Source organism: Alligator sinensis, unplaced genomic scaffold, assembly GCF_000455745.1.
Source record: "Alligator sinensis unplaced genomic scaffold, ASM45574v1 scaffold406_1, whole genome shotgun sequence".
Lineage (NCBI taxonomy): Eukaryota > Metazoa > Chordata > Crocodylia > Alligatoridae > Alligator > Alligator sinensis.
This window is the reverse complement of record NW_005842181.1, coordinates 1,832,208-1,843,482: the sequence shown is the minus strand read 5'-3', so window position 1 is coordinate 1,843,482 and position 11,275 is coordinate 1,832,208. Positions and strand designations below refer to the sequence as shown.

Below are 11,275 nucleotides of genomic sequence, written 5' to 3'. Positions count from 1 at the left end.
ACCGAATACTTAAGGCAACTTGCAGATGCTGGGAGGGGTGTGGTATGTGTGTGTTAAGAGATGCTTGCAGAGCACAGCGTGTGGGATGCGGAGGATTCCTGGAATGCCTCCCTAACACCAGCAGGATAATGTCTCCCTGACACTTGTAAGATAGCAAGAAGTTCAGAAAAAGGTCTCATTATAATGCTAAAAATCACACCCCTGGGCAGGGCAAAAGTATGTTAATGAAACATATATGTATGTAAATGAATTACATGGCTAAAACATAGGTATAGAGACATGCTCAGTAGAGAACGTCTTATGTCAGTGGCTTGTAACCAATCACTGAGTGATACACTTGCAAACATATGTATAAAAGGTACCCAAAGGTAGAAACCGGTGGTGCTTGCTTTGCAAATGATTGCCAAGCACCCCTCTCTGCGCAGACTAGAAACAATAAAGATTAAGTTGGATCCTCCACCCCTGTGTGTTCATTGGCAATAGCGCACCGGGCACGAACTCACACTGTCCGTTGGGGACAACACCTAGGATCCCATTTCCTTTTTCCTCCTCTTTTTTTATGAAGCTGAAGAAACTTTTACAATTTATTTTAATTTCCTTTGTAAAATCACTTACTTTTGTCAATGTTTACATTAGCCCCACAATTCCTGCCCTCAAAGATACAATACCTAGTACCTTTTCCCATTCTTCAGAGGTTTTAGTGCCCTTCTTACCTTGAGGTGGTTATCCAGGTAAGTGTGAAACCTTCCTTGCACTTTCTCTCTCTCGCTTATGATGCAAGGTCAGTATAGTTTCTGTATTTCTGATTAGAAGAAATTCCAGATCGCCTCAGTGTTCAAGTTTTCTTAATTTGAGTTGCCTTCACTGATTAGTTCCCTTCATTTCTCAGTCTTCCCTTTTGCAACTGAAAACTATAGTGTAGATTTGTTTTTGGTTTCAGTCTAAAACAACTTGTGATTCCCTCAATACAAGTATATTTTGCACAACTAGCTCTTCTAGCATGTCCGTACTATTTAATCAAATCTAAAAATAGCATCACCAAATAGTTGGAAAAATTCTTCTTTGCAAGCTTTTGGGTATAAACACCTGAAAGCTTGCAAAAAAGACTTTTTCCAACTGTTTGAGTTCGTCTAATAAAAGATATTAGATTGACCCAAAGGACCTTGTCTGCCTATGTCCTTAGACCAACACGGCTACAATCTATCCCCTTAGAACTTGTATGACATTCTGGACATGCTGAAGTCAATGGCAAAATTTCAGTTGACTTTACTGGGGCCAGGATTTCACCCTATAGCTCAGCTGTGATATTTGTAAACATAGAGTCCTTTACAAATGAAAACCAATATTTGAACTGAACCTGGCAGATATAACAGGCTCATATTAACTCACTTCACTGGGCAGAAAAGTCCTGACAACTACATTAAATATGTGTAGCTAGCTTTCAAGAGTGCTGAAGCATCACAAATGAGGCCAGGCACTTGGGGCACCTACCACATAAAAGGGCAGCACTGGTTGTAGTGGCTGCTGTTTTTTTCTGCTTCCCCCCTCCTCCCCTGATCCCTCCCCACCCCACATTCAGGCTCAGAATGGCTGTTTCAGTGGCCCCACCCTAATTATACTACTGCAGGAGTAGTCCTAAGTGTTGAAAACATTGTAGCAAAGACTTAATAGAGGCAGCAACATCCCTGCCATCAAGCAAAGACTGCACTTGTTTAGCTAGCTGCCTGGAGAATCCTAAAACAGTCAAAGGTTTAAAAATACCTTGAGACTGCAAATCTTTGGAAGAACAATAAGTACACCCTTTGAGAACATGAAACAGTTGTAACATTTGCTGTGATGGAAAGGCTACTCTTCTATATTTAATTTGTTCAAAAACAAAGAAAAAAATGTTAATTGTTGACAAGGAGAAACTGATCCCACCAAAACATTTTTTAATCAGATCTAGATATAAACTTAATTGCAACTAGACACAAGATCTTTGGAATATAGTCAGCGAGCTGTGTGTTAAGGCCTTTGAATGGAAACTCTTAATCGTTGCTACCCATCTTTGTATCCTCACTAGCCCGTCTCTTAGAACTTGTATACACACGAGGTTGTTTGTATCTGTTTAACTATACTGACCTGGAAACCAATAAGGTACATTTAAATGGGTGAAATCCTCCAGTGTGGAAGCTGTCATACTGCTATAAATGTACTAATATCTGTGCGATAAAATAAGTTATTTATATGTATAACTTATTTAATTACACAGATACTAGTACATTTATAGCAGCATGACTGCTTCCACACTGAAGGATTTCAGTGTTAAGAGGATGTCTTTTCATAACAGTATCACAGTAGGGAGTTGCACTAATTTCACTGTCATTTTCTTAGTTGATATGGTTAAATCAGTACAAAAATCTTTTGAGACTGCAGAGTTTGCAAAATTTTCTCCTTGCTGAGAAGATAAATAATTTCTTTGCATTTTTCTTCACCATAAATAATGATGGAAAGATGTGTGTCCTAGATAAAATATTTTCTAATAATAAAGATGAGGAATGAGCAGCGATTGAAGTATCAGAACAAGTGACTCAAGAAAATATGATAAAAAAAGCTGTAAGTCTCCAGGTCCAGATGATATACATCTAGTGCTTCTAAAAGAGTTCAAGTGTGAAGTAACCGAGTTTCTAGAAAAATCTGTTGCCAAATAGCTACTGTACGAAAGGATTGGAGAGTAGCAAATGTACCAATATTTTAGAAAGGCTCTAGGCAAAGAAGGTTCTTTGGGTAAATCCGATATCTTTTATTAGACCAACTCAAATAGTTGGAAAAATGTTTTGTAAGCTTTTGTGTACAAATACCTTCCATCAGATTATAGAAGCGGCTGCAGTTTGTCTGTGCTCTTCGCATTTGTTTTGGAGAATTACGGATGAATAAACTTCATATCTGTGCCTAGACAGAGAGAGGTAGAGAGATTGGTTGAAATGTCTAGTTAAAAGCATTAATAAAAGAGTTGGAAAGTCATAAAATGTTAGGGCATAACTACCACAGTTTCTGCAAAAGAAAAACATGTCTTGGTATAAAAATACTTTTAACATGTCAATAAGGTAGGGAAATAAAGGAGAACTGATGGTAATTATTTGTTTAGCCTTCCAAAAGGGCTCTTGAAAAAGTTCCTCCCAAGAGTCTAGTAAAGAAACTTGAGAAGCAAACCCTTGTCATGGATAAATAGTGGGCTCTGGCACTGGAAATAAAGTGCTGAGTTTTCATCGTGGTTAACCTCAGCGTGCCTCAAGTTTCCATATTAAGTCCAAGATAATGTAATGCATACATTGATGGCTGACAAGGAGATGAGAAGGATCAAAATTTGAAAATCATGACTAGAGGAAGACACTGAGGGATTTAAGTAAAGTATGCAAATAGGCAACCTGACAGGAGATTAGGTTCAGTGTAAATAAATACAAAGCTGTGCTGAATGGAGAGAATATTGTACAACACATAATAGGTTTCCAAATTAGCTGTACCAAATCAGGAAAGGGGCCAGCACAACATTGTGGCCAGCTAAATAAAGACTTCCAGGTACTGTGCAGCTGTGATAAAAAAGAATATTGGTTGTTAGGATGCATAGAGAATGGGGAAAAGAAAAATATGGAAAACAAATGCTATTATATAAATCGGTTATTTATGGGAATGTGGTATAGTCAGCCCATTTCAAAAAGGAAATTAAAGATTTACTGTATTCACCCAGACCCAAGATGACTTTGAATTTAAGACACCCCCCCCCCAGTAATTAGATTCTGTTATAATTTTCCATATATATAATTAATTAGTGGAAGGTCTAATTAGACCTTTCCACTGCTGTGGTGGGGAAAGAAGTGGCTGGAAGGGGGCAGGGGCCAGACCCCTACCCTTTGTTTCCCTGATCTGTGTTCTCCTGTGCCTGTCCCCACTGATGTCTGCCCCTTGCCATGTGCTCCCCCACCATATGTTCCCCTGTAGCCTGCCCCTCTGTGCCAGTGCCTGCCTCCTCCCTAGCCCCACATGGCTTTGCCTGCCCCCCTATTCCCTTCCTTCCCACCCTCTGCTCCCCCACTCCAGCCTGCTCCCCTTGCCTTCTGCTCTGGATCAAGGCTCTCAGCAGCAGCTCCACCACTGCCCAGTGCAGCCTGGCAGCTCCCAGCTGGGCAGGGTCAGGACTGGAGAGACTAGAACAGGGACAGAAGGTAAGGGGAGAAAAGGCAGCTGGGTGTAGGAGGTAGGCAGTGGGGAAAGTGGAATGTGGCAGGGCAGACTGAAGTTTACCCCTCCCTCCAGTCTCCCTGCATTGTCCCCAGCCACGTGCCCCTTACCCCACCAAAGAGCCATTCCAGCCAGGGGTAGGCAGGGGCTTGGCACTGGCTTCAGCCCCAAGGTGGCAGGGCACCAGGCACTGGTGGGGGTGGTGGGAAGGCAGAAGGGAACAGACATCCAAGGTGGGGACAGGCATGGGGAGCAAGTCTCTAGGAGGGACAAGAACCAGGAAGCAGGTTGGGGGGGGAGTGGCTGAGGGGGCAAGCAGAGCGGCAAGAGGAGGGGGTTTGCTTTACCTGCCACAATGGTAAGGAGGGCAAATTTAAGATGACCTTCCAATAATTAAATTTTATACCTGGGATATTATAACATGTATAAATTTCCATATACAGAACCTAATTTTGCAGGGGAGTCATTTTAAAGTAATCTTGGATTAATGTAAATACAGTATTTTCCCTTGGCAACATAATTAACTAGTTTAGGACTTTTGTCCAGGACTCTTTAAGAAAAGCTTAGAGGAGGATGTTGGTTCCAGAAACTTATTCCTTCAGCACTTTCTTTTAAAGATTACAGTGGTTTTCATTGTTTGGTTCAGTGTAATAAAAATATATAAAATAATGATTGGTATAGAGGTGTGAGGAATATCAAGAGCTTTGTTTTCCCATTCTCAAAACACAAAAGGGGATATATAAAATTCAAAGATGGCATATTAAAAGATGATAAAAGGCAATAAGTTTCCATATAATATGTAATTTAGTTGTGGAACTCATTGCCACCAGATCATATGGAGAGCAAGAATTTAGGGAGATTAAAAAAAAGGATTTGAAATGTATGTAGATAACAAAAGTATCTGGTGTTTTAGTTAGCAATGCTAACAACGTAAACCAAAGTCTAATGGATAGGGATTGGAATGAGACCTGTTAGTACATTTGCTTATTGTGGGGTTTCTTGCAAATTCCTCGAAAGCTTTTGGCATTGGCCATAACCAGAAAAAGGAAATTAGATTAGATGGAACATGGCGATTCAATATTGCAGTGGTATTGCTATGGGTGTGTAGGTAAGTGACAGGAACTGGTGTGAAGAATGGAAGTAGTGACTCTGGCTCACAGTACAGGGCTTGAGAAAAGAGGTCTCTAGACATAAAGGGGACATAGTTTTATAATAGAACAGGTTATCGAACAGTAAATAGTGGTGAGAAAGGAGGTTGCCTTTAACTGAGTGCCAACAATTCAATTTTCTTTGTCTCTATAAACTAGGAATGCTTTGTTTAGTTTATAAGAAGTAAGAATATGATATGTTCAACAAGCCATTTTTATTTTTCTCCAATTTGTTTCTCCAGTTATTATTAAGATATCAGTTATATGGGTAATTTCATACAGTTCATCCTCAAATAACAAACAATAAACCTTTGTAATCTTTAAGAGAAACCGCTGAGGGAATAAGTGTTTCTGAAACCAGTATAAGTTTTGGTTAAAGATGCCTGGACAAAGCAGTCCTATGTCAGCAAATCATGTATTTGTATACATGAATCATGTATTTTTAATAATTCAAGAGTAGTATAGGATTTGGATGATATGCAGTAATTATGGCATGGCACCTCACCTTATCATATCAGGATATCAGGATAAAGAGAATATTGATTAGGTTCAATACATTGATTGGGATAAGAATTTTCATGAAAAAATCGTACGTGAACATTTTAAGGGTGCCTCATACACAGTAAAACCAAATTAAATTTCCATGGGACACCTTAGCATTTCCTGTCTTTGAGGGATTTGACTTCTCCACCTTAACTTTCTTGTAGCTCTCTGGTTTTAGCAGAACTTTCCTTCCTTCCAAATATGGGACCACATTGACTTTCCTTATGGGTCATCAGCAGGCTTGGCATTTTATTTCTATGGTAATGACCCATTCTTTTGGAGAAGGCAGCGTAGGTGTACACCTTATGGACTAAATCAGAGCTACCTAGCACAAACTTTTATGAGTTTGAGCTCACTTAATCAGCTATACTAGTATGTAATATATAATAATAATATATATTTCTAATTTAGTCCATAAGGTGCAAATTTACCTTGCCTTCTGTTTGATTTCAAATGAACACCACTAATTACCTCTCCATATTCTTGGAGGCAGTAGTGTAACTCAGGGGTTTTCAACCTTTTGGAGTCAGTGTACCCCCAGCTGCTGGTTGACGAGCTGAGGGAGGGTCCCCCAGCAGCCGCTCAGTGAGCGTGCCAGTGGTGGTGACAGAAATGGCAGCTGTTCCTGCTGCTGAGTACCCCAGAGGCTTTCCCAAGTACCCCCAAGGGCACGCATACCCCAGGGTTGAAAACCCCTGGTGTAACTGATAACGGGTTATCCTGTTATCCTGTGTGGGGAACGGCCGGCACTGGGACATGACAGGCATCCTGTCAGTTGGATATACATCTATTTGCAGAGGAACACTGAGAGTCAGGAGCTGGGGGCCCACTTCCAAGGTCTGGATGGGAAAGCAGTCACAAACTTCAGTTTCCCTCCTCCATGCTCTCCTGTCTTGGACCTGCTGTTTCTTCCACCCCCAGCAAAAAGGAGGTGCTTAGCAGTGTTAGCCTGCAGCCTAGAGATGCACCGTACAGGCTGCAGACTCCCTGCAGCTTGTCTCGTGCCCATAACTCCGTTCCTCTAGCCCCTCGAGGGGCTGGGGCTGAGGCGTGCATGCTCTCCAGAGGGAGCTGTTGCTGCCCGTGGTGTGCGCGGGCCAGGCTCCGCAGGAGGGTGTTGCTGTGGGGCGGGGTTCAGGCTCTAGAGGGCGCTGTGGCTGTGGCTGCCTGCGCCCGTCTTGCAGCCACAATCGCTGCCTCTTGCATCAGCCGAGAGGGGGCGGAGGCGGAACTCCTGGAATTCACGCCCCGCCCGCGCCTCTTACTCCCACTGCGCAGCCCCGGGCCGGCCCCGCCCCCTTCCAACGGGCCGTGGCACGGCCAAGCCGGGCCTCACTGCGCAGGCGCGGGGCATTTGGCGCCAGTGCTTGAACGCTGTGGCGGAGGTGGCGGCGCGGAGGTACCGGCGGGGCCGGGCCGGGCCGGGCCGGGGCCTGGCGAGGGGGGACCCTCCGGACCATTGAGAGGAAGAGGCGGGGTCCGCAGGGAGCCGGTAGATTGCAACGAGCCTGGGGGCTCCCTAGGCTGAGGCAGCCTGGCTCTTCGCTTGGGTGCAGCAGCAACCACGGGGGTGGGGGGAGGTGCAGGTGCACCAGTGCCTCCCTCCTCCCCCAGTACCCTCCCTGAGCTCCTGTGGGGAATGAGTTCAGAATGAAACAGTGGGGCGTGGCTTTGGGCTAGTCCTTTAACAGCCACCCCTGTGTCCTTTGCAAGTATTTTAAAGCCCCTGGGGGGGTGTTATAATTGGTTTAAAGGTAGCTTTGTTTCCTTGAATGGTTTGAGATTAACCCACATACATAGGGGGAAATTTCCTGCCTACCGAGGAAACCATGAAGTGGATGAGGTGTAAAATATTTTCATTTGAAAAATGCACTTGTCTTAATTGTTTCTAACAGGCTTTAAAAAGATGGCAGTTTTAAAATTGGCATGGCAGCTGTTCAGCTTCCAGTTAGTCCAGTTTAAATTTGTATTTGGCCTGTAGCTTTGCTAACAAAACCGTGTTCTCTAGGTTTCCGCCTCATGTAGGGGAGGATAAACATCATTTATCAAGAATCGGTGTGAACGTGACTTCGGGGGAGGGGTATAACACATCATCAAAGTCTTCTGTAGCTTCCAGAAACTGTCTGGATACTGTTCTCCTGTGTTCAGAGTTCAGTTTGCATTCCCTGATTTGAAACTGTCTAAATTTTATGCTGGTTCTAATGTTCAGGTGCCTGCAGTGCAACCATAACCATGTCCTATAAAAACAGATACCAATCTCTTTGGAGTCTGTCATTGTGATTCTTTTAGCTGGCTAGAAAGGATAATACCTGGCACTAAGTGTTGCTGCTTTATTTTGCATGATGAAACAAGAAATTGGGAGTAGTGCGCAGCAGTACAATTAATAGCTGAGTATCAAAGCATTTTCATATTATTTTTCAGGTTTATTTAACGCACATTCCAGTAATGCTATGGATAATGAAATGGCTAATAAACCTGTTGGAAGATCAATTTTCTTTGAAATATTTAAAACACAATGCAGTGAATCAGGTACAGTTTTATCTTAATTTGAATAAAATAAGTAACTTTTAAGACATTGCTTATATCGGAGAGATTTTCTTGTTGCTGCATTCAGTAGATATTTGCAGTAAACTGTATCCTATTGAAGAGTTCAGTTTAACTTTATTGTCTCTCGTTTCCATATTCTTTATACGCTGTTTATTTTGCTATGCTTATGTTCCTTTTACTTAATTATTCCTTTTATCTTCGTCCTTTGTATTTCTATGAAGTTCTATTTTTGTAGTTCATTTTCTTTCATGTTTTCAATTGTCAATCAAGTTAATCCATTTAAGATTTTGAACGGATTGATTTAATATATTGTTTATAAGTTATAACCTTTACAGATGTAATTAAAACTAAAGGTCTAGCTGTAATCTATAGCAGCTTTCAGAGTGGCTCAAATCTCATAAATATTCTAATATTTAGACGTACTTACTGTTGTCATGGTCGGGTCCCTTCTATGTAAGTCAAGTCACCGTCAGGCTTTTGTGTTTTGCGGCATCAGCATTTCTGTATATCCATGAGCACTCTTAAAAATCCATTGCAACTTTCATTACAGAAGGAGTAAGACTTTATTACTATATTATAAAGTTTTGTGGCTGCAGAGTGTTGATTTTCTTTAACAAGACAAATTAAATGTCCAATAATTCAGTTACTATGTGTTATCTTGGAGGGGACATTTAAACTTACTTGATTTAAGCCCATGTTACATTTTATTTTTACATTTTACATTTGAAGAACTATATGCACTGGATCAATCAACATGTTAAGTTAAAACTGTGCTACTTTGTGTAATTGGCACAATATTTGATTAGATTTTATGTTGTTGTTTTTTTCCTCAGGAAAAAAAAAGGTGATGTAACATACTGGATATTTTTCTCTCTAGACTTAGGGCCAATAAGCCTCAACTGGTTTGAAGAACTTAGCTTAGAAGCTCCACCTTATGAATCGAAAATGTTAGAAGAACCCGAATACCAGACTGGCTGGCTTGATCAAAGTACTTTTAAAACTCCAAAGGGGAAACTTTCTTTGTATAGCCAGTTGGCATCAACTCCAATGATTTTCAAAGAACACAGTACAACATTGCGACTTCTTCCTTCTCCTGTACAAGACCTGGGTCAGAAAAGAATAGGTGCAGGTGAGTTTGTACTGAAGTAAAAATGTGATTAGAGCTTCTTGCAGCTCTCTAAGGGAGAGAGTTTTATGTTTCATTATTACAACTGCCAGTTAATAATGCAAGACATAATTATTATATCAGTGTTAAATGATAAAAAGCCCTTGGTACTAAGTCATCTAATGTATTATAAATTACAAAAACTACAATTATAATTCATTATAACGGGACCCAGTTTTGTAATGAGTTCTGATTGGATCCATACGTGCAAACTCATTGCAGGATTTGGATGTGATTCCTAGTTTTTTAATTGCCATTTATATCAGCAATATATACGTTTGAAGTTGCTACTTACTAATTTATGAATAGGCTAAAAAAGTTAGCTGGCTTGGGGTAAGTAGAAGAAATCCATGGTAGGTCTCCAGTGCAGTGCTTGTGGATACTCATTAATCTTTCTAATGAAGACATGTAAATAGTTGTCTTGTTTGTCGCTGCTTTAATCAAATTGTGATAGAAAGCTTCCATAGTCATCTTCAGTATATGTCAGCCTTAAAAAGGAGGAGTTATCCTGTTACAGAGACTTGTTCTCTTTAGACTGCACCTCATTATCTTCACCACAGTAAGGTTGCAGACCCACATGATTCCTCTGAGGTAATTTACTTCAGATTTTACCCTGAAGTAAAATTATACCAATGTTTAGAGTGGATACATGACCAGTTATTCACTGATATCTGTCCACCGTATGCACTATTAAAGTATGGAGCCAACTGCGTGATTACTACTGAATAGTTTAGCCCTGACTTAACTCTATAACAGAAGATTGCAAGGTACAGGCCAGAACTGGCCTGCAGAGCCCTATCACCCAGCTTGTGTACTGTCTGAGGGTCTGAGACTAGCCCTACATGTCATATGCAGTCTCTGCTGGACCCAGCCCTACATGCTGCTTGTGGTACACAGAGCCCATCTGGTACAGACTACATGTCCCATAAGGTTGAGAGCTGGTAATCGCTGTATGTAGTACCTACACCAGACTGGCCCTGCATGCTGGATCTGGGGCCAGTCTGATTCAGGCTGAGACACCAGCCATGTGCGGCAGATCCAGAGTACAGTTTTGTAATGCCAGGCTGGGCCAGCAAGTGCTGAATGTGAGGTGCAGGACTGGTCTGAGGCATGCGCTGCATGCAGCACCCACACTGGCCCAGCCATGCACACCAGATCTGGGGCTGGTCCAAATCAGGCCCATAGACCAGCCCCATGCGCTAGATCAAGGGTGAGCAAAAAATGGCCCGCGGGCCGGATCCGGGCTGCGAGGCCATTCTAGCCGGCCCGCGGGACCCCTAAAAAATTTAGAAAATGAATATTTATCTGCCCTTGGTTCCTGTCAAAAATGACAGGAACCAAGGGCAGTAGGACCCAGGGAAAGCCCGGTGGGCTCCCACAACAACAGGACCTGCCCGGCCCCACCCCCAGCCAGAAGCCCCAGCAGGGGCTTCTGGCCCAGGACCACATGGCTGCCCCAGCTGGAACCTCAGGTAAGGGAGGAGGTGGGGAAGGGCAGGGGAGGACCCCAGAGGAAAAGTGGCCCAGGGAAAAGCTGAGCACAGGGGCGGGGGAAAAGGGGCCCCTCGTCCGCCCCATGGCCGGTGCCCTGTGCTGCAGCCACTCGCAGCCCATGTAGGAATGCCTGTGCCTGCTCCCGACAGCTCCGTGCCGG

The 11,275-nt window shown here is 42.6% G+C and overlaps 1 protein-coding gene across 4 annotated transcripts in view; it reads left to right on the top strand.

Annotated features, from left to right (window-relative positions):
• Positions 1-7,226: 7,226 nt before the first annotated feature.
• Positions 7,227-11,275, top strand: part of BRCA2 (BRCA2, DNA repair associated) — a 59,088-nt gene continuing 55,039 nt past the window's right edge. For 3 of the 4 annotated variants that reach the window (XM_025207084.1, XM_025207083.1, XM_014521107.2), the window contains exons 1-3: positions 7,227-7,308; positions 8,331-8,438; positions 9,334-9,585. In XM_025207084.1, coding sequence (XP_025062869.1) covers positions 8,360-8,438; positions 9,334-9,585 — 331 coding nt within the window. In that variant the 5' untranslated portion in view covers positions 7,227-7,308; positions 8,331-8,359. Of the gene's footprint in view, positions 7,402-8,330; positions 8,439-9,333; positions 9,586-11,275 lie in introns of all 4 variants that reach the window. The other variant, XM_025207082.1, reaches the window with a different exon arrangement.